At 24.6% G+C, this 24,897-nt stretch overlaps 1 protein-coding gene across 3 annotated transcripts; it reads left to right on the plus strand.

The window, feature by feature from the left end:
- Positions 1–3,680: 3,680 nt before the first annotated feature.
- Positions 3,681–23,805, plus strand: LOC129966946 (ankyrin repeat and SOCS box protein 13-like). Of its 3 annotated transcripts, none has more exons than XM_056081561.1 (7): positions 3,681–3,844; positions 6,298–6,488; positions 8,382–8,532; positions 14,743–14,877; positions 19,824–20,018; positions 21,526–21,611; positions 23,573–23,805. In XM_056081561.1, the coding sequence occupies exons 1-6, from the start codon at positions 3,796–3,798 to the stop codon at positions 21,561–21,563; spliced, it is 759 nt and encodes a 252-aa protein (XP_055937536.1). In that variant the 5' UTR covers positions 3,681–3,795; the 3' UTR covers positions 21,564–21,611; positions 23,573–23,805. The 3 variants fall into 3 exon arrangements, with proteins under 3 accessions (XP_055937536.1, XP_055937535.1, XP_055937537.1); XM_056081562.1 differs by lacking the exon at positions 21,526–21,611 and adding an exon at positions 5,893–6,008 and having other exon boundaries at positions 3,689–3,844; XM_056081560.1 differs by lacking the exon at positions 21,526–21,611 and having other exon boundaries at positions 3,682–3,844.
- The last annotated feature ends 1,092 nt before the right edge of the window (positions 23,806–24,897 follow it).

Here is a 24,897-nt window from a genome sequence, read left to right on the forward strand (position 1 = left end):
TAAAAAAAAAAATTAATTAATTAAAAATTAACCGAAATATTGGTCTTTATTCGGGATAACTTTTTTAAAATTTACAGTAGAAAAAATAGTTTTTATAGCATTATAAAATTAAATATACATATATCCTTTTAACGATACCAAATTTTTTTATCATACAATTTTTCTTACAATATTTAATAAATTTTTTGAAACGTATTTTAAACGTATTTTGCAACAATATATATTTTATTGTTGGGGAAAAAAAAAAAAAAAAAAAGCTAAAAGCCGTTTTCAATGTTGCTACTAATTTTGTACCGGCTTTTATTTATTTTTTTTTTTTCATCATTATTACCAGTTTTTTGTCTATCATTGTTCCTACCTTTTTTTTTTTTTTATTAACTTCTTGTCCACTTAACATACTATTTACTTTTCTAAATGGATCTTGGTAAAACTTTTCATGAGCAGAAAAAAAAATTTCAAGGCATTTCTTTATTTAAAAAATAATTAGCGTTTTATGCATTGGATTCTGGTTCATTATAAAAGTGGCGTTTTCTGTAAAATTTGAATAAAGGAATTTTTAAATAAAAGTTTTTAACGAGGAAATGTGAATGTATGAAATTATTATTCTGCACTGAATTTATTCAAAAACAAGATATTTGTTCTAAATTCGAATTCTCTTTTAATCCTAAAGGGTTATTTTTAAGAATTTTATTTTAACTTTTGCGAGCTTAAATCTCACAAAAATAAGTTTTTTTTTTTTTTTTTTTTTTTTTTTTTTCAATTTTAAAAACATTTTTTCCGTTATGGTAGATATGGATATTCTATCAACATTTTTCTTTATTAATCACCATTTTAACAAGACGCATTTATCCATATGTCATTAATGGGAACATCTGCAATAATATAGTTTTTCTCCTGAAATAATTTGCAGAAGGGAGGGGGGATCCCATTCCAATTTCTTTTGTGAATGAAAATATGATGTTTGAATGCTTTGTGAGGAAATTGAAGAATGCCTTTGGAAATTAAAAAAAAAAAAAAAAAAAAAAAAAAAAACATGAAGATTTTTGAATTTCTTGCTTGTGATAACAGATAAGACGCATTTCATATTTATATATTCATCTACGGATTCTCTTGACAATTTCAGTTTCTGCAGAAAGAAAGTTTTCCGACTTGAAATTAATTACGATCATTAATTATAAAACATACTTACGATCATTAATTCAACAAGTACGCTTAAATTATTGGGCAGTTATATCGATTGGATCTGAAATCAGCCGGATTCCGGGTTTATGTAAAAAGTTCACAAAAGGAAATAAAAGGAAGAAAAATTGCTCCCTAATAATAAGCGGCAATAATGATCTATGAATTTTCAGTTATTTTTTATGTAAGTCCTAAAAATAATTTATTTCTGACAATGTTCTTGCATTTCAATTTTCTTTTTGTGCCAAATAAAGAATTTTCATAAATCTTTGTTAAGTCACTGAAATAAATAGTATAGTGACCTATTTATTTATACAAATACTTATACAAAAAAATAGTATACAAATTTTTGTTCATTTGTTGGCTAGCTTAGGTGCATTCATGAATTAAAAATTAAAGCATATGTATTAAAGTATATATAAATTTACGAGTATGTTTGGTTCATTTATCAGTGTAACAAATACGTTTTAATCATTTTCTATTTAGCGTTAATTTCTATTTGTGATTTCCATTCTATTGCTAAGTTATATCTATAGCAACATTTTATTTAATACTTGTCACTGTCCAACTGGCTAGCCAAAGTTAATGGCCGCTAAAATTTTCAATTAAATACCTTACATAACTGGGTCTTATAGCTTCTTAAGCAAATTATTTATAAGCAATATTAGTATAGCATTTTTTAAGGTGGAGTAAATGTTTCTTATTTTATTAATCGTTTGGTTAACTAATATACATTTCTATATTACAATAATGAATGTTTCTGAAACAAATCACTTTTATTTCATGAATTATTATTGAAAATCAAAATGAGAAGGAATTAAGCTTAAAAAAACTAAGAAAAAGAAAAATTTCTTGAGAAAAAATAAGTGTTGAATAAAATATGACTTAAATATTATGCAAAAATTAACAAATGATATTTTACAATTTAATTGAAAATTATATTGACTAATTTAGAATATACTAATATTTTTATATTAAATTAAAAAATAATTTTTATTTTTTGAAATTAAAAATTACATTGCAAATTTTCTTTAAAAGTTTTAACTTCTGTGCATTATTATGAAAGTAGAAAATTCAACATTTAGAACAAATTTATCCAAGATACTAGAATTTTTAATACAATTTTTCTTTTAAAATATTATTACACCAATCGTATAATTAGAAATAATTGATTCTATTACCTGTTCAAATTTAGTTTGGCTACTTTCAATCAAAATTCTGATTTTTAGCATTAAAAGAAGAATTTAATTGCTGTATGCATAAATAAATGTATTAAGCATTTATGAAAAAAATTAATAAATTAGAATAAGAAATATATGTATTGAAAAAGTACTTTTTAAAATAATGTAATATTAATCAGCTTATGCATATAATTTTTAATTCAATATAAATCTTATTTTAACAAAACAAAAATTAGTTTTATTAAATAGAAAATATTGAATATTTTGATGATTCCTTTGAGGATTTTTGGTTATCATACTTTCTTAACAGAGAATAAGCCATATTTTATCAAAAACTTAGCTAAAATTATATATATCTATATATATATCTTTACAATGCATATTTTTACAAGTATGAATTATTCAATTTGAAAACAAATTTTAAAGAGTTTATCATGTATATTATCAACATAAAAAAAAAAAAAAGAATGGACAAAATTGCAAGAAAGAGATTACAGATTTTTATTATTGCAATTTTTAGACCCCAAAATATAAATGCTTTATTGCTACTACAAATACTAGCAAATAAGAAAATCAAAGCATGCCTGCAGTTTTTAGCTAATTTTTTATAAACATTTAGCTTTGTACATTAAACAAAATATGAGCATTAAAATTAATAGTATAAAAAAATTAAAATACTTTCCAATGAATACAGCCAAATTGCAAGAAATAAAATTAAAACTACATCGAATTTGTATTCCGAATAAAGCATCATTTTTAGCTCCCATTAAGAATTTAAACGAAACTTGTAAGTTCATTCCATTACTTTGTGAAAACTTAAAATTTCATTTAACAAACCAATAGATGGTAGAATTTAATTATGAGTTAACATATTAGTTTCTTGCCATTTAATTAATTATAAATAGAAGGCGCCTGTAGAAAATTCAGCTTTTCCAAGTTAACACTGTTCTCAGCCACAGTCAACATTCATTTCTAGTCAAAAATTACATTCATAAAACGTAATTATGAGCAAAAATAAATATATTATAACACGGTATTATTCTTTTATTAAGAAAGATCGTGCATAAATATGTTCTGCCTTCATCATAGATCCGACCAACAGTCGTCCACAATCCACCCTATACATTCCAAAAATGCGCTTCATTCTTGACGTGTAAATAAATCTTCACCTTTTGGCGAAAAAAGCTTTTCCGTAAGCAACCATACATCAATTCCCCCATTTCCATCACTACCAAATGAAATCCGTCCACCAGTGCTGCTCCCTCCCTCCCGTTGCTGCTAAAGCTCCCCCCCCCCTGTGAACTTCTAGTGGGGGGTTCAAGCGTCCTCCGATTAACGTGTCTCGAAAATAATGCGTGATTCGTGCAGCTTTTTAAATTGATTTTCTGAATTAGCAGTGAATTTCATTAGAAGATTTTTTCACAGATAACCGTAAATGGCGTCTTTCTTTATGGTAGAAGAACTACTGCCGAATCTACATGCCGGTAATGACATTTTAAATAATTATAATTAAATATTACCAGCCGGAAATGAACAGTTTGAAGTCATACCATAAAAAAATTTACGAGATAAATTGATATGTAAATTTATTCATAGTTTTTCGAAGTTTGCTTATATTGTAAATAAACTGATAAAAATCTCATTCTTATTTATGTATTGAAATATTTCGTATTTACTTTATACATTGTATTATGAGTCAGGGATTTTATTACTTTTTAGACATTCATCTGGAAATATAAAGAACCTTTAAAATAAAATATCAAGTTTTATCATTATTAAAGTGCTAAAATAGTTGAAGTGAATGAAAACCATTCTATCAAATTAAATTATCTTTTACAATAAGCTATTAGAATTTCATACTCCTGAATATATTAATTGAAGATCATAGTTAAGCTCGAAAAATGAATGTCAATCTGATCTGAATTAATAAAATTGATAATAAGAGCCAACTGTGTGGAATATTAGTTGAAAGTTAAAATTCTACCTCAATATCAGATATATTTTTTCGTTATATGTATAATTTAATATGTTGATCAAAATCTATATGACATATGCACACATATAATGGAAAAAGAAAGCATTTATACTCAAAATATGCAGGATTAGTCTGGCATTTTGTGTCAGATTAATTAAATTTAAATAGAATAGATTATTATAGATGAGGTTATTATTAAATTAAGATTCATAAATAATTTTTCTTTGCAATAACTAAAGACTTTCTATTTTATATGGTAATATTTTTTACACATCTTGATTTTAATTTGACTGCTAAACTGAAATAACAGTTTGTTTACTTAAATTATGTGTTTAAGAAATCAACTTCATTTTTTTTTTCAATATCAGTGTTTGTGTTTGAAGCAAACAGATTATAAAATGAAAATATGCAGTTGTTTTTAGTTCTGAAGTATTCATAGTACTTTAATCTAATGAAGACATTTCAGTTGGTGTTTCTATATGACCAGTTAATATTGTTTATATCTTTATGTAATTGAAGTGTGCAATTTAAATAAAACAAAGCATATTCCGAGCTGAATAGTAATGTACCTTATCATTTCATTTATCCATTATTTAGATCACAGTTCTCAAATTTTTTAAATATTATCTCACAAAGATTAAAAATAAAACATGAATCTCTTCACCAAAGAAAATTAGTATTTCCTGAATGAAGTATTTATAATAGAAAATAAAGCAATTAATTTATAAATGAAACTTTTATCATGAAACATAAACATTCTATATACTCTTATAAATAGTAAACAATAATATATAATACCTATTAAGATTTACTGTGAATAAGGTATTATGTGACAAATAAGCTTACTTCATTGTAACCATTTTAAATATGCCAGGGTGTATTCTTCAGTTACTTCACTTTTTATGACATAGTCAGCTAAACTCTGATTACACCGTAATTCATTGCTAAAATCTTGGGGAAGTCTGCTACTTTTTTAAATATTAACCCTGTAACCATAACTAGTATAATATTAGTGTAGCTATGACTGTATTGAGGTACCAAAATAGGATATATATATATATATATATATATATATATATGCATTTGAATGATAAAGATGAAAGTTTTGTGTTAAAAATTGCCACCTTTTTGCTTTCATTTTGTTTTTATTTAAATATTCTGTGTAAGAAATATTCTATTAAAAGTGATTTGCAGCACCTGTAATGGTACATGTAACTTGATTTGAGAAACCATAGTTAAGATACTTATACTGAATCAATTAATGGATGCATTCTTTAAGTTTTAAATCAATATGTTCTAGTGATTAATTAAATAACAATTGATATAACCTTCGTGTGTGTAATCACCCATTCATTTTCTTCATGTGCTTTCAGCAAATAATTAAAATTTGTCATTAGGTGCTAATTTAAATGTGTATTCATTCTATAAAAATAATTTGGTCTAAAATGAATTGATAGTTTCTTGTTACTTTGCTTGCATTATTTTTTTCAGTTTTTAAATCAAAAGGCATTTAAAATATGTTTAAATTTAAAATAATAACATTATTTTTAATTTTAGCTGGAATCCTTAGGAGTTCAGTTCATTTTGCATTATCAGGAAAATGGAGCTGTTATTCCTAAAATGTTATTTATAACATTTTGAGGAAAATTATTAAGTTCTTTTGGAATGATTATGTCAGTATGATTTTTACCATTTTATCAAACAATTTTTCTTTGAAATTTGTCATCCTTCAACTGTTCTTTTGTATGTAAAAATAATTCAACTGTAAATTCTAACTTTGAAATTGTTTTCCTGTGCTGAAATTAATTTTCTATTCTTATATATTATTTTATTTTGTGAATATTTTGGGAATTAACTTTGTATTTGCATTATGGCTTTGTTAATTATTATTAAATAAATATTGAAAGTGCTAGTCTTCTACTTGAGGAATATAATTTCTATAATTTGTTTTTCTTGTTTTAGCTTTGCAGATATATGGCCCATATCCCCTACATAAAACTACAATATTAGGACATAAACGAAATTTAATTTTCTTACTTGAACATGGAATGTCCCCAAATTCCTCAAATTTTGATGGCGTGACACCTTTGCATGAAGCTTGCATTCGGGACAAAGTAGATTATGCTGACATTTTATTGAAGTATGGAGCTAATGTAAGTTTTATATAGTAACATTTAAGTTTTTATTTTATTTCATAATTCAGCATGCTTAACAGAATTTTCATTCATTTGTATTATTTTATCAATAATCTAACAAATAATATATGTATTTTTAAAAATGGATGGATTTATCTTGGAAAATTGCTTGAAATTTTATTTTTTTAATAATATAGGATAATGCCAAGAGAACAGTTTTCTTTTTAAGATCGTATCATTGAAAAACTTTTGTTATTTTCAAACTACAAGACCAATCACACTTAAGATACAACAAAAAATATAATTTAAGGGGTTTTTTTTTGTTTTGCTTATCTATTACATCAATTATCATCATAATACATCAGTGTTAATCTACTTAAATAGAGATTTTAATTTCTAGTTGAATATGATATATATATAGTTAGGTATTTTCATTGATTACTAGCACTGAATAGCTTAACTTTATTTAAAATGGTATCTTTTGATATTCATCAGTTTTTTTTTTTTTTTTAGTTATACTTTTTGTTCCATCTGATCTGGTTGTATTGAGTATTATAGAAAATATTTATCAAATCATTTACAATTATATGCGGTACACTGTCCTAAATTAATTAGAAAATATCCTATTATTATAGTGTTACATTAAAATAGAAATATACTTTAGTTTTAAATAATTTAATTAATTTTTATTACAAATTTTGTGCCTCAATGAAGATTAAATAAGTCTTATGCGGGAAGTTTAATATTTCTAACACATGCTTGTTATTTGCTTGTTTTAAAATGTTAGATGAAAATTGAAATGAATAAAATATTTTCTTATAATGTTCATTTCTTCTTAAATATTTCAGCCCTGGTTTGGAGTAAAAATATTTTTGCTTGATCTTAATCCTAAATATAAATATCTGCTGTAGATATAGTTAATTATTTTTATATGATTTTGTAACAAAAGATAAGTATTAAAAAAATTACAAATCTTTTAGAGTTAAATTACATCCATTTAGTATACTATTGCATGTAATTGTGAATTGTAATGCATGTAATGTGAAATTACATGTTGTATGATGCATGAAATAAATGTGTCGTACATTTCATATACAAATTCTATATTCCTTTTGACTATATTGAAGTTTAGTTTAGATATAGTAATTGAAATTTTGAAATTGCATAAAGGTTAATGTAGAGTTGAGTATGTAATTTTGAACTATATTGAAAAGATGTTGATAAATCCTAACATATAATCACACTATCTGAAATTCTATGCCATATTACTGTGTTTACATTTGAGCCATATCAGCAGATTTAACTTAAATTAGCTCCTTATGTATAGATAAAGTAGATATGTAGTATGTGTAGATAAACTCTGTTTCCCAGATACTTACAGATATTTGTTAGCACATTTTCTTAAAAAACTTTTGCACTCTTTTTTTTTATATTACAAAGATATTTATTTTTTATATTATAAAGAAAAATTATTTATTTTATGAAGAAACAAGTGCACATTAATTGATACTATTGTTTTTCATCAGCTTCTGTTAACAAATTGTGACAAGTTTAGCAACGTATCTTCAGCAATAAATTTCACATTATATGTATGTTAGATTGCTTCATTTTGTACACCTGTGCATACTTTGACATCTAACAAATTAACAGAAAAGTAATATTTTGTTCCAGATTTATTAGTAAATATATATTATTAGAAAACTACCAATTATTCAATGTATCATTTTCAGAAATTATTTCCAAATCCTAATTTTTTTTTATGTAATAAAAGCCTACTTATTATGTTAGTATTTCTTTTAAATTGGAATATTTTACTCCTTTTTGTGTAATGTTTTTTTGCATGTTCTTATTGAAAATAGACATTTTACTATCTTAATATATCTTGATAAAATTATGTTTTAAAATTTTCAGGTGAATGCTGTCAGTGTTGATGGAAGCACACCTATATGTGATGCATGTGCTGTTGGAAGTGTGCAATGTGTGGAATTGCTGATGAAAATGGGTGCTGATGTTAATCCTCCTTTAGCGCTTAGCACTCCTCTCCATGAAGCTTGTTTCGGAGGTTATTATTTAATTATTTTCATTCTTATATATCTTTTTAAAATAAGAAACTTTATCTTTATATGTAATAGGACACTGATATATATTTTGAAATTTGATAATAAAGTTTATATTACTATCATTAGTAATTGCAAACATACATTTGATTTTAATAATAAATGATAATAAAAACACATTTGATTTCAATGATTAATGTGAATAAATGTGATAAATTTTTATTCTATTTTATCTATGTTTTCTAATTATCTTTAATGATTTGTGAGATAAAAACATCATGATAAAATACTGAAAAGCAGAATTTTTGCTCTCCCCCCCCCTTTATGTTAAATTTTTAAAAAAAAATTAAAGTACTTTCGTATTATTATGGTAATTTGCTTCCAAATTTTGTAATTGAAATTTGATTTGATAAAATTCTTATATATATCACTGAATTATTTACTCTTCATGAATAATATTTTACTTTTCAACTAATTTTTTTATCAGCATAACTCACAGAGTTGTGCTGGTTAGTCTGTTGGAGTCAACTGTTTTACCCTTATTTGTGCGATGTGGTAGTTTTTAAATAAGATTTTAGCTGAGGTGCCATCTGTATAGGTGCCTGTGAGGTGCCATATATATAGATTTGGACACCTTTTTCTTTGAACCTTATATATTCTACACTCCTTTGTGGATTCAAACAAAATTTATTTTATATGTTCCTAAGTATCTAGAAAGATTAACTGCACTATTAAAAATCTGCCACATCCTCCTAAAAGGTATATAAATGGAGTTAAAAAGATTCTATGTTTCTCCATCATAACTACAGGACATATCATCATACAGAAACATTTACACGTCATCCAAAAATTAAAAAGAAGTACTATTCATTGATGCCAATTTCATTTCTAAATAATTAATTTGCTTATTTTAATCAGTTTTTTTAGAAGTAATTTGAACAAAAATATAATAATTGGACTTATTTGCTTATTTTTAAAACATTAAGCTTATTTTATTGTTTAGTGATATCCAATCATTCATTCACTTCTGCCAATATTAAATTGTTTTATTTGAACTTTTTCATTTTTGCCTTTGCATCATAATATACATATTTTCAATATGCCAGTAAAGTAAATTATCTCTAAATACTTTCCTTTAAAATTGTTGCAATTTTTTTACTACTTGGCTTAATTTTATCTCTTATTTTAACACTTTCAGATTTTTAATATGCACATTTGGCATGTTATGTGTCTGTTTAATAACTATTTATAGTTTGGTTCCATTGAATGTATTATTTCACTTGACAAATTTATCAGTATTTATTAAATTTCTATGTATTTTATCACATTGGCTTCAAATCCTACTTTTTTTAAATGTGTAATGAACATTTTCACTTTAGCTTTAGCAATTTTCTGATTTTTGTATTTTGTAGTATCTAGAATTTAAACTTTGCCGTATTAACTATTATAATCATTTTATCAAGGCACAAAATTCAAATGCTGGATTTAGTATCAAGGCTCTTAGAATGAAATTTAGGAGTGAAGGAAGATTGCAAAATCTGTGAAACCTAAATTATCTTCATGAAGAAATTAAATACAAATTATGTTAAAAAATATATTTATTTCATTCATGTTGGCATTCTATTTGCTCAATGTTTCTTGCACCAAAAAAATTATTTGAGTATTATCTGAATTTTTTTTAATTATTAGAATTCTGTGTTTAGTAGCAGTTGATATTAAGAATCTACATGTGTTATTACATTATTAAATAAAGGAAGTATTTAGCACCGAAGATTCTTGGTCTCAGAGTATCTGCTCTTAAAATTATTAATGTCTTAAATTAAAATTTCTTTTCTTAAAACTAGCAGACTCAATCTAAAAGCTGCATGTAATTTCATTGGCAATTACAGTTGCCAAATTCTTGAGCTCTCCACTCTTATCTTTTTGTATATGCATCAAATGGCGAGACCAAAAATGTTGTGTAACCAAATACTGTAAATACTGTAGAGTTGAGCAATTGTTATTTAGTATTGAGAGTTCTAAAACATCGTAAGAAGTGTAAAATTGTGCAATATAAAATTATCGTTTTTTTTTTTTTTTTTTTTTTTTTACATAATATAAAACAAATAAATCCTAACAGAACTGTAGGTAGAGTAGCTAGTCTGTTAATATTTCAAAATTTTGAATTCTATTTCAGAATAGCTGTTAATAGGAATAATTTGATTGATTTATTTGATTGATTAAACTGAAAGTTCTATAACATTTAAATTTAGCTTTTGTCTTTAAAATTTCTGCAACTAATTAATCATACTTTAGTCAATAGAATGTGCATAGTGTTCTACTTTGATTACGAGTATAATTTTATATTATTTGACTGGAATCCCTTTTTTAATCCCATTTCCTATGTCTTTTTGAAACAGATTATTTATGTTCATAATATGTTTGGTGTTTTCATTAAATATGCTGTATGCCTTTAATTTAAATAATTTATTTGACATAGTTTCTGAAATTATTTGTTTGATTTGTTTTGGGGATATCTTAAATAAGTGCAGCAGATAAAATCTTTTCAAATGTTTTGATTTATCAGTTATTTAAACATAATTTTAAATGAAATTGTTTAGTTTTCAAAATCTGATTCTTTTAGACACAGGTCTTTTTGCTTGATAATTTTTTCATCCCAACTTTATAATAAAGGATTCTCAGTGAAATTGTTTTGAAATCTTTATATTTACCCATTTTGCTCAAAATATAATGAAAATCTATAGTAATACTGATTTTCATGCAAAGTCTTGCCTATCTTCCAAAATATATTATTTGCACACTGCAATTTCTACTCTCATTATAAGCCCATTGTCTTCTAGATATCAGATAATATTTTTTTTTTAAAATTTACTTATTGTGCAATTAGAAATATAGATTATATAAAATAAGATAAAAATATTTGTCGCCTTTTTTAGTAATCTGAAAATGAAAGATTGTATGGGTCGGAAATGTTTCAGTTTGAACTTTCTGAAATTCTGTATGATGATTTTTGAAGGTAGTGATAAAACTTATTTTTGCTATTTTTATATTTTAGAATTTTTTATTATTGAAATAATGCAATTTAATATTCTTTTATAATATTCTATGCATACTACTTATAAAAAAGCATTAACATTTCATTATATTGTCAGGGTGTGTAGTGTCATTAAAAATACTTTAAAAAAACTGCCTACTTTTTATGGTCTTTATATAAAGGCCTTAAAAATGTTTAGTTTTTTTTTCTTTTATCCAGGTGCTTAGATTTCCCTTGTTAAAATGTTTAGTTTTTTTTTTCTTTTATCCAGGTGCTTATATTTCCCTTCTGATGATAAAAACAAATTTCACCTCTCTAAATCTGTCCAACTATAGGCTGTATTTTCTTTGTGATATCGGATCTTAATCTGAAAGTCAGTGGGAAAAATTTTATATAAGTTTAGGGAAATACTGGTAGAATGGGAAAAATAAATCCCCTTCATTCACGTAACTCTTCTTTCATTTCCTTTTGTTTATTTAGATACAAGAAAAATCATTTCTTTTTAGAAATAATTTTAAATATTCATGTAAAACTGAAAGTGCTGATTTTTAACAGTAACTTCAGCTCATCTTTGCTTTTCTACATGTGATTACTTATTAGATATATTTCAACATCTTTAGTAATTCTTCATGAGTGGATTATTTATTTTTACTTCAATTAATTTTTGTCAAAGATATGCCAGAAAATGTGTATTTCATTCATTTTGGATTCCCATAAGTGAATACACTGAATGTTTCAAGACGTCCAAAATAAAAGTAAAGTATAATGTTTATGATGCTTCAAAATTACTTTAAAGTCATTTGCTACTCTTGTCAAAAAGTTCCAAAAATAAATTAATGATATTGAAATTCCTTTTTTACTTTTTTGTATATGGGCTATTCAAAGAAAAATAATTGTAATTGCCAAAAAATTAAAATTTTTGTTTGTGTACAAGTGAACAGGATAACTTCAAAATGCAATGCATTACTATTTTGGTAAAATTTTTCACTCAATTTTAGCATCTAAAATATTGATCCATATCAAAATTTTGAACCAAATCATCAAAGAGTTGAACATCTGGCAGACTGTATGTTTGCATGCATGCAAATACTGTAACAAAATAAATAAATAAATAAATAAAAAAACTGCAACTGAAATAAATGAAATTTAGTAAGTTATTTTGTTTCTAAAGTTATAACTCTGTTAGAAATTTTGGATTCAGTCAATTGACTAAAAAATGTCGGAGCATGCTTGTCTCTATCCTAAAACTCTGAAAATAAAAATCTGTATGTGTAAAAATCTGTGATATTTTTGGTCTTATCTAAGGTGCCTAATTTTTTGACAGAGAGAGGGGTGATAATACCTTTATTAGGGAGTATGCAATGAAATATTGGAGAGACATTTTCAGCTGGTTTCTTATTGTATGTGTATTAAGCCATTTTTCCAAATGTATTAGATTACCCCCTTTTGCCTTTTTATGCATTAGTTACTAAAACAATGATTGTGGTTTTTAAATCTCTGAAAAAAAATTGTGTTGAATTTATTTATTCTGTAAATTGCTAATGCTAGTATGATTTTGTTAACAATGTATTTTGTTCTGTAATTGATAAAGTGAGTGCAGACATTGGAAGGAACACATTATTAAAATACTTACAAATTTCCAAAAGCAATATATGATAGAAGTATATGTTTTTTAAGCATGATTGTTAGTCGCTTGGTTTTAAAATACTGTAATACATAATGAATAGATCTACATAAATTTTCATCACTAAGTTGTTTTGGCAGGAAACAAGTTAGTGTGTAAAAAAGAAAAATGTTATGTGTTCTGAGAAACATGTACTTTTATCAGAAAGGATAAAAAGATGTTAGGAAGGTGCTATTCTAATGAAGTTTATAAATTTCTTAGTCCAATCATTTTTCTCGATTTTGATAATTTTCATGTCAGAAAATTGAGGTTGAATAAGTTTTTTTTTTCTTTTTTTCTCTTATCCTTTATTTGAAGGCCATACATTTAAAAGACTGTGGAGAGTTTTGAAATTTATTTTCTTTCCTTATGAACAAGTTTCTGTTGAAAGACGATTCAGGTATTTAAAATATTGAAGTGAAATTTGAATGAAAAATATCATGTTTCAGAACATATAATCTATGATCACATAAAGTAGTCTGATAGAATCCATTCAATAAGCAATTCAAAAGAACTGAGAATGTTAGCAAATCAGCCCATTCAAAATATTGCCTATTTTTGGGGTAAAAAATGATTAAAGAAATAATTGTCAATGACATAAAGAAAATTAGTCTCTAATTTATTTTTTCTCTTTACAAAAAAAGAAATTTTTCTTAGACTAAGAATTTGCTTAAATTGAATATATATAGAAAGCTAATGTATTTGTTTGACAAGCCAGAAACTTTTCATTGCTGACAAAATCTCAAAAATTGGGCAAAGTTATTATTGAAAATAAATAAATAAATTGAAAAACTGTTCAGTAAAATCTTTTTTTTTTTTTACTTTTTATTTACATGTTTAATAGCATTAGCATGATTTTTATATTCCAGATTTGTTTACTTATATTCTTAACAATTTTTCAAAGAATTGGAATGTTAATGAAGTAACAGTATAATCTTCCCACCCTTATACTACTATCTGTAGTGTAATTAAATAATTTATAAGATAAGTGATAAGTATTTTAATAAGATTTTTCAATTAAAAGTTTCTTAAAAAACATTTTAATAACTTGGTTTCAATGTTGTTGAATATTGAGCAATTGATAGTATTTTATGTGTATATTTGTATAAAATTGGTCATTTGCTTAGTTAATACCCAACAATTTATTTCGGGGAATTTATAGTTCTATAATAAGAAATGCTACATTAAGGATAGTTCATATTTCTTCTCTAAAGATGCTTATAAAATGCTTATTTTTTTAAAGATAAAATTAGTCTATGTACCCTTATTGTATTGATGTGATATCAACATGATTTTCTTTATGTGATATCAATAATATTTTGGTCTTTGACTGCAACTGTAGTCTTAATATTTTGATCCCTGTTTAAATATATTTGATTATGCAACTTTTTGTTGTTTCTTATATGACAATATAGTTTGATCTTTATTATGGAATTCATGTAATTTCTAGTAATTTACTCATAATTACTAATTTTCCTATATTAGATCTTACTAATTTTCCTATTTCTATAATTTTAGGTAGCTCTGAGTGTGTGTCACTTTTAATAGAAGCTGGTGCTTGTATGAATGCTAATGATTGCCATGTTGGTACTCCTCTTCATGCAGCAACTTTTAGAAATCACCCAAAATGTGTAGAATTACTATTGCAAGCTGGTATGTTGTTGCATGTGCACCATTGGCATTTCAAACATATGAATAAATTAAAAAAAATATTTAATAAGCTTACTATGCATGAGATAAAACAAAAGTATTAAAAAAAATTTGTAAACAAAAATAATGCTTCATTAAACTTTTTTTAATGATTTCAATATTAGATTATGTATGTAAAAAGTTTATTTCCTCTGTTGTCATTTTAAAGTTAATTATTGAATAGATTTTCGTAGCATTGAATGTTATTACGAAATACGAATTTTAATTATTTGAAAATATTGACATTAATATGGAATAAATAAGTCTTAATTTCTATCTTAACTATAGTATTTCTGAAATATAGAAGCATTATATTAATTTAGAATAAGGTATTATTTTTTACTTGATTTTACTGGGAGATTTATTTTGTCAACAATACTTTTGTAAGTAACAATATATATATTATCAAACTTAACAACATGCACACACACAATATGTAAAATCAGGATTTGGAAGCATAAAGAATCTTGGAAAAGTCTAATTAAATAATTTTATGATTTAAGAATATTCTCATTTATATGGTAATTTCTTTGAATTCCTTAATGTTTGCATGCAGTTCCTTGAAAGTCTGGAGGAATAAAAAAGTAATATTCTCCAAAATAATTTATTCTCTTTATTATCTCAATTCTCATTTATTTGCAACTAATTTTATTTGTTATAAAGGTCATATTGTAATTACAATAAAAAAAATTCTAATATTAATTTCAAATTTCAAATATTTGAATTATATAATCTGATTATAGAGCAAATTAGTTTAGAAAAATGAAATATATGTTTAAAATAAACTACATATCAATTTTAGTTTTCTCATTATTTTATTTAAATTTTACTTTGGGTTTTCATAAATAAAAACACTATGTACAGAAGTACACTTGTGAAATATGTATTACTTTATTAACTCTATATAACTAATATTAACTCTAAGCTAACATTTTTTAAAAGTTGAAATGGTGCAAAAAACTCTTAATCTGACTATTCTGATATCTAGTTGTGTTAACATTAGTGTATTTACAAAAAAAAAAAAAAAAAAAAAAAAAAAAAATTAAAGCACAGGATTTTTAATGATTTTGACATAATTCACAAAAACATACCTGAAATAGCATGCAACATACATTTTATTTGCACATATTGGGATCCAAAACATTCTACTCATGCAATCATAATATGAGTGAATAAATTATGAAACATAACATAAAGCAGAAAAGCAAAGCTGAAAGACAAAGAATTCTCTTCACTGAATATTGCAAGATTTTAATAAAGGTTTTAATTATTTATTATAAAGGTTTTATATATTTTTAATTTATACTTTCACTGTATATTGCAAGGTTTTAATTTATTTTCTGTTAATGCCACTGGATTTTGTGCATATGTTATTTAAGCATTCAACAGAAATTTTAAATAAACTTTTATACTCAAATAAAAAAGAAATAAAGATAAAGTAGCATCTCATAAAGTTGGATTTAATTTCCTTAATTAAACTATTTTTACTTTTATTTTGATTACTGTTATCTTTTCTGTTGATGTTTACTGTTGTTCTTTACTGTTATACATTTCTATTTTTATTGTCATTAAATATTTTTAGATTCTAATTATCCTTCCTGTAATATGTTTTTAAAAATGCACTCCATTTTAAGAGAATTTATTTTTAACAAATGATAAATAATCGTATATATATGTATATTTATCTTTGAATAATGTGATTAGGTTCTTTGTTCTGTAATGATTATATTTAAAATCACTTCTTGCTTCCTATAAACAGCTTTTTAATAAAGTTAAATTTTTAAAGTTATTTTAATTTTGCATTTCCTCTAAAATTAACATAACAGAAAAATGAATTTCATTTACTTGAATCAAATAGCAAAAAGATATGTATTGAAAGCTTTGTTTTTGTTATTTTCAAAGTGTGAATATCTATTGATAAAAAAAAACAATTTTAAATTAATTTAAAATTAAAATTAAGTATGTAAAAATTACTTTTGTACTGTAACATTTTCCCAAGTTATAGTGGGTAATGGATTTTTATTTAATTTTTAATCAATTGAAATTTTATTTAAAATTAAATAAAAATAGCACTGTGTTGCATTTTCCCCAAAACATATTTGCACCAAATTTAATAGTTCTAAATCAAGTGGTCTGGCCTGTACAAAGGCAACACATACACACACCTTTATTATTAGTAGAGATGAATTTTGTATATAAGTATCATATTAGAATTTTTGATTTTTCCTAATTAGTGGATAGGAGACACGAATGGTTTCAATTCAACATTTTTCTCATTCAACAAATGTTTCTTTACTTTTTCAACTTATTCCATTCTTTAGATCTGTGTTTTCCCTCTTTTTATAATAAACCATTTATTTATTTTTTTCATGATTCTGGTAAAAATAATTTTTTATATATTTTTTTAAACTCTGTTTTTGAAGCCTTGATTTTTGCCTTAAATTATATTCATCACATTGACATTGCAACCTTTTAATTTAAAGAAAAAATCAGTTAACTTTGAGTCATGAGTCAATTTTTAGTGACAAGATCTAGAATGTATATGATCTTTTCACAATTTGCAAAAATGTAATGTGGGCATAAAAACTATATCAATTCTCATATTAGAATTTTTTTTTCTTTTATAAAATTATATTTAACATTAAAATTTTTTCACAAAATTTCTTCTTTGGCCCATCGATTCTGTGGGCTTCTGTTTATCTCTGAAAAAATTTGGTAAATTTGATTGAAGTTGGTCACTAAAGATTCAGTTTCTAAAAATTAGGTCTCATGGTTTGAAAGTATGAAGTATATCATCTATGGCATTTAAATGTACATTTATATAAATTCAAAAAAAAAAAAAACTTATTGCAAAAAGAGTGGAAATTCTCTTAAAAGTTTTTGTTTATTAAGAAATTTTGTTCAAACTTGCATGTTAATAAATATATGTTGAATAATTTTACACTTTTGAATTGTTCGCAGTTTTTCCGTTCTATTCAGCCTATACATTCATAAATCTAAATTTAGAAGAGAAATCCCCTTTGAGGCTTATTTCCATTCTCTCTCTCTCCCCCCCTCTTTTTTTGCCTTCATCTTCCAGTTGTGCCTCTCATTGATTATGCATTTAACTAAGAATTTTTTGAATAACCATCCAAGAATGGAGCAATTTACTTCAACATTATAAAGAAAATAATGAAATCATTTAATAAACTCATCATCTGCTTCATTTCCCAGATGATGTTTATCAAATACTAGCCGCCTTTGGCGACCAGCCGGTTCGCCAATCTTAATGTTCGTTAAAATAATAATAAAAAAATATTTTATGCAATTTCTACTTTAATAGCTTCTTCATCAAAATATTTTAACACTTCAAATTTTGATTATCATATAATTCATTCATAATATTATAAAGGCCTTCAGTCATAACGTAATATGTATCTCTCTCATTTTCTGTTAGCACCCGTAGAATTTATGCTTTAAATTAAAGTGGAAATAATTTATCTTCAATTAATATAATAATATTTTTTACTGAAACAAAGCATTTTTTTATAATCTGATTACTGAAAATAGAGTCACTCAGCGTTTAAACTTTATGGGCACTAAAGAATATCTTTTTAAATTTATGTAATATCTCAAGAGTTGGTCAACAAAATTTTCTTAGATTCATTATGAGCAGATCGATTAATTAACAATGTTTAAATTTAAATGCATCAAACACTAAGAAAATAAAACGAATCGTTTAAAATAAACGGTTGAAAACGGTAGAATTTATGCTTTAAATTAAAGTGAGAAGAATTTATCTTCAATTAATATAATAATATTTTTTACTGAAACAAAGCATTTTTTTTATAATCTGATTACTGAAAATAGAGTCACTCGGCGTTTAAACTTTATGGGCACTAAAGAATATCTTTTTTAATTTATGTAATATCTCAAGAGTTGGTCAACAAAATTTTCTTAGATTCATTATGAGCAGATCGATTCATTAACAATGTTTAAATTTAAATGCATCAAACACTAAGAAAATAAAACGAATCGTTTAAAATAAACGGTTGAAAACAGGTTTTAAAAAAACTACTTAAAAAATGATGTACTTAAAACTATAAGCATATACAAAAAATATATAACTAACATAAATACAATTTACTTTCAAAAGCATGCAACTAACCCAAAAATAATTTAAATCATCCATTGATAACGTTGTCATGGCAACAATCAGAACAGAATGCGCATGCGTGAATTTTCTTCGCCGGTTACGTAACGCAAATACGTGATTTTTTCTACGCCAGTTGGGGTAACGCTATGCGGATTAGAAATTTTTAATTTCCTTTATTCTGTTTTATTTTAATTCAAAAGTACTTCAGAATGAATCTAAAAGATTGATTCATTAACAATGTTTAATTTTAAATGCATCAAACATTAAGAAAATAAACAGAACCGATTGAAATAATCCGCCGAAAAATTTTAACCCTAGCCTCATTACTGTTGGGAGAAAAAAAAACTGAAGCCTTTCTCGTTTGGCGCTGGAGATAATGGAAGATTTTTTTTGGCGGAAAAGTTGGCGGTGGGGAAAATGGAAGATTTTTTTGGCGGGAAAGTTAGTTTTTAATTAATAATTAAAATTCTAATTAAAAATTCGAAAAAAGAAACCCCAGGTGCACATTCCCAACCTCCAAGGTATACATGTACCAAATTTGGTAGCTGTATGTCAAACGGTCTGGCCTGTAGAGCGCCAACACACACACACACACACATTGAGCTTTATTATAATCAAATATATAATTTTTATAGATTGTGTAAATGATTTTTTTTTGTTAATATAATACAAGAAAAGAAATTACACTGTTTAAGATTACCTGTTATTCATCACAATATAAATTTGCTTTTCTGTTTAGCAATTAAATTAAATTATTATTATTTTTTAAATTTAGGAGCCCCAGTAAATGCTACTAAAATCCATGAAACAGCTTTACACATTGCAGCCCGTGAAAATTATGTGGAAGTTGCTGAAGTGCTGATTAAATATGGTGCTAATGTATATGCAAGTAATAATATGAATAAATTGCCTGTTGACTTACTACCTGAAACTGAAGGAAGATTTTATGACTTACTGATTCAGACTGCAAGTAAGAGAATTGATTTTTTTATTGCATATATTTTAAAAAAATTTCTGTTATTGTAAAAAAGCAAAAAAAAAAAGCATCATAATATTATTTTTTATATAATGAATAACAATATGTAATAATAATAATGAATTTGTACCTTCATCATATACATGTATTAAGTTTTTGTTTTGAGAGATTATGCAATTAATTTTAAATTTATTATTTATTTTCAGTATTTTAGCTTGAATCTTACACCTTCACTTCACCATTTTTTAAAATTTTTTTTTTATTTTGATGGTGGAAATGTATGTGGTGTAACATATATAACCGATAACAAAAATTTTAAAAATCCAACAAAAATTTTTTTATGTCGAAACATTTTTTGTTTTTGTGACATATATAAATATGTTACAAATATTACTTGGTTTCAATTATCAGATTATTATGCTATTTCTTTGACCATACAAGGGGGGAAAAAAAGAACTTGGAAACATGTTTTAAATATATCTATTAAATATTCATTTATTCAAAAAATGAAAAGTTTTGAACTTATTTACTTGAAATTGCAGTATTTTAAAATATTAAGTAATAAGTCATAATATTGTTCCTTTAATATCTAAATGAATGAAACAATTTTTGTTTATTTTTAAGCATAAAACTATTCTGCATTCTGTGTGTTTTGGTTTAGCATTTGCATCTAGAAGCATAATGGCCATACAATTTGGCCCATTCAATCTGATATCCTTATAAGGAATTTGATGATTGTTGCTTTGCACCTTATATCATGTCTTTCTGTTTAATTTCAATGCTATGTCTGTTGGAAATGATTGAATCAACTTTGTAAAGCTATGTTCCTACTTTTTTTTCTAAATTTTTTTTTAATGAAATGTTATTTGATACAGTCCTTTTGAAAAGATTCAAATCCTTTGCCATGTTTATATTAAATAAATGATAAAATATTTGAAAATAATTTTTTTGTACATATTTTGTTTCTGTATTGTTCAACATTGCTATTGAGAAGAATGACATCTGCCCTATATTTATTATATTGAATTGCTAGATTTAGGGTTAGCAGTTGGAACATTTTTGCCAAATTCTATAATTATTTGGTTTAGAAATTCTCTAATAAAAGTTACTAAGCTGTTTCCAGTTTATTCCTATTATATTATTCCATTTGAAATTTGCTATGAGTCCCAAAAACATTTCTATTGCTTTCTTTTTTAATATCCACATTATTTGTATCACTATAAGATTTACTTTTTGACCTAAATAATGTATTAAGTCTTTCTTCTTCAATCAAATTCTTTTTATTTGTATGTATAACTAAGTAGAAGACCCCCCCCCCCAACCCCCTGCCATTTTGTAGCTTGTTACATATGTATAACATGTTTTATTTTTTTGATTTTCAAACATAATAAAAATAAATAACAAGTCTTTACACATCTTTAAAAATGCCTATTGAAAACATTGTAAATAGATCTGTATATTTTTCTAAACATTGAATATGAATCTTTAAATTTTTGATCAGGATTAATGATGTCATTTGTTGATAAGAAATCATTATAAAAGAAAAGAAAAAATATACATGTTTCAGATATATTACAAGATACATAGGTAAGTGTTGAATTTCTTTACTGAGACTCAACATAGGTAATCTGAATCCATTTATTATATATGTTACATGGTGCAAGGAAGAGTTAAGATACAAAATAAAAAATAATTAGTATCTGTAGTTTGAAACTAAATTTAGGGTGTATTATGCTATAATGTTATTTAGATTTTTTTGGGATGTTTGTGTTTCTCATTGTGCTTTGATCTGAATGCAGCAGTAATGATTTTGAAATTTTTATTATTACTATTTTTCAAATTTATGTAATATTGTGCGATAAGGAGATGCATATAAAGAGTTTTATCTAGGCTAGCACCACTTTAATCTATTTCCTAATTTGAAGCCAATGCATTTATTTCAAAATTAAAATGGAAGAGAAATATTTATATGTTATAATTTGCAAGTCTTTTTAAGTGATCTATAGCACCTTTGCTTTGAGGGAATAAAAGGCATTGTTACAATATAGCACTATTTCTTAGTTAAAAATTTATATAAAAAGTTCATGCTGAATTTGCCATTGTGTTGCATTTTCATTATGTAGCATTAATCATTTTTTAAATTAATTTTAATCTGCTTTTTCTTTATAGCATATATTGCATTTAATTTACACACTCTTGGATGGATCGCCTCCTATCATAATCAATGTTAAGTTTACATTAAAATCAATGCTTCATTATTTTTACCAATGTAGTAATGCTTTGAGATATTTTATAATTTTGTACTTTATATACAGTAAGAAAGCTTGAATTGTCATGACTGTTGTGCTTCATTCTAATAAATATGTTAGGAAAATATAAATCATTTTTATTATACTCAGCTTAAAAAGAGGTCTATTTATTTATTATGTTAATAAATCATTATAATTAATGTTTTTTTTTTGTAAAATTAAAATTACTTATGCCTTTAAAAATGAACACAATAACCACAAAATCATGCAATTACATTCATTTCTTAAAATTAATCTTTTGAAATTATGTTCTTTATATGAATAAATGTCTTTTCGATTCAATTTCAAGTCATTGTTTTAGTGACCACCATGTAATTTTATCAGCTTTTAAATTCACCATTTATAAATATAGCAAGGAAAAATGTTAATTTGTGATTATCATATTATGTAATCAGTTTTTCAAAACAAAAATTTATGTTCAATGCAAGGAAAAGTGTGCATTTTCAGATTGATTTCAAATGTTAATATTCTGACATTCAATGATATCGTAAGTTTACCTGCTAGAAAATATACTTTTATGTGTTTCAAATGAAAAACTCAAAGATGTTTGAAACTTTTTAGAGACCTACAGAAAGAATTAGCGAAAATGTCAACAGGTCATCTTTGCCATTTTTATTGTTTTCTAAGTAGAAAGAGGAAGAAATACATAATTGATTTTAATATACTTAAAAAAAATTGTAAAAGAACGAAATTGAGAATATGGCATAGCATCAAATATACATTGAATTCCAAAAATACTATTGGGAGAAATTCTTTAAGTCTTATTTTGTCAATTAAAGTATTCAAGACAAACCATTTCTCCAAATCATGAATTCCTGGTTATTAACTTAAATGTCAATGCTTTCTTGAATTCATTAATATTTTTTTGAAGTTTTTATTTTTATTTTTGAAGCATTTTATTTCTGTCAGTAAATTTGTGTTGTCAAAGAATCGAGATACCAATGCAGTCAATTAAAAATAGCACCTGTTGTATGATATATGACTCTGATATATATATATCTAATATCAGAGTCTATATCTAAAGGCTTTATCATGATTTACTAGATCTACTGCTTTAAAATGAACTACTGGAGGTTTCATTTTCTGAAGTTTAATATATATATATATATATATATATATAAAATTTAAATATCAAGCATATCCTATATTTATTCTCACTAATATAGGTTTAAAAATGCTTACTACAATTTGTTTACTTTACTGCATTATGAAAAGTAATCAAAATATTACTTTTTAAAGCTGAACCAGTAATTTTGAAAGATTTGTGTCGTCGAAAGATACGTTCTGTTCTTGGCAGCCAAAGAATGAAGTGTCTGAAAGATCTGGATATTCCTCGATGCCTTGTATTTTATTTAATGTACAAGGAATAGTTTTGTAAATTATTTATTCTCTGAAGTATTAATGTATATCTTCTTATTTTTTTGTATTCTGTTAATATATGGATATAAATTAAAAGAAATATTTTAATTTAATATTTTGTAAATATAATTGATATTTATTTTATTTTCATTTCTACTATGAGAGGATTTTCTTTCCATTTTCCTTATTTATGAGTCTTTCCTACACTTTTGCATATATTCTTTTCAACATATCATATATATTAACATATTTAAGTTCGTTTATTCCCTCATCAAGTTGAATGTTATATGTTAATTTTGGAAATATTGAGTTTAATGTTATTAAATGATAAATGTTTATTTTTTAAGATTCAAATCCAGTATTCAATATTTTACAAATATACGTTAGGATTTTTTTTTTTTTTTTGATATTGTTAATTTTGTCATGTTTTCAAATTTTATTATGGGAATTTGAAAATAAAGAATAAAATGTATTGATAAGTTGTGAACATTTTTTCTTTAATTTAAGAATTGGAACTTTTTTTGAAAAATATAATGTGGTTTTATTATCACTGAATTGAAACTTGAATAATCATTACATTAAAAAGTTAATTTAATAAATAATAATTAATATTGTATTGTTTACATTTTAATGTTTGATTGCCTTTGTCACTGACAACTTTTTTGCCAACAATATAAAATTTTACTACAAGTTGAACTAATTATAAAGAAAAAATGACAGTAGTTGTTTATTTTTTCTTGAAACAAGCATTGCAAAAAGCTTTTGTGCTCAAGTATATGAAATAAATAATATAATTTTTTCAATTATTAGAGGAAAATAAGTTTTAAATATGACATAGAAATAAATTTTTAACTGAATAGAATAGTTAAGATTTTTAACAAAGATAAATATTTTATCTGTATTTCATAGAAATAGAAATAGTTTTTTTAAAATTAGATTTTCATTGTCTAAAGATTTCAATTTTTTAGTGTTTTTCAGTAAAATGTTGAGTAGCCAGGTTGAAAGCAAATGAACTGTGTGCAATTTTATTCAATTCATTTTGTCTTGTATTTATAACATAAGATGTTATTTATTTTATTTACCTCTGATTTTTTTAAAAAATTAAGTGAGACTTTACCAAATTCTGCCTTTATTTTAAAGCCAGTTATTTCTTTTCATAAATCATCACATAAATTTTCTAAAGATTACAAATCTTGGAATATTAA

The sequence above is a fragment of the Argiope bruennichi genome, chromosome 4 (assembly GCF_947563725.1).
Source record: "Argiope bruennichi chromosome 4, qqArgBrue1.1, whole genome shotgun sequence".
Taxonomy (NCBI): domain Eukaryota; kingdom Metazoa; phylum Arthropoda; class Arachnida; order Araneae; family Araneidae; genus Argiope; species Argiope bruennichi.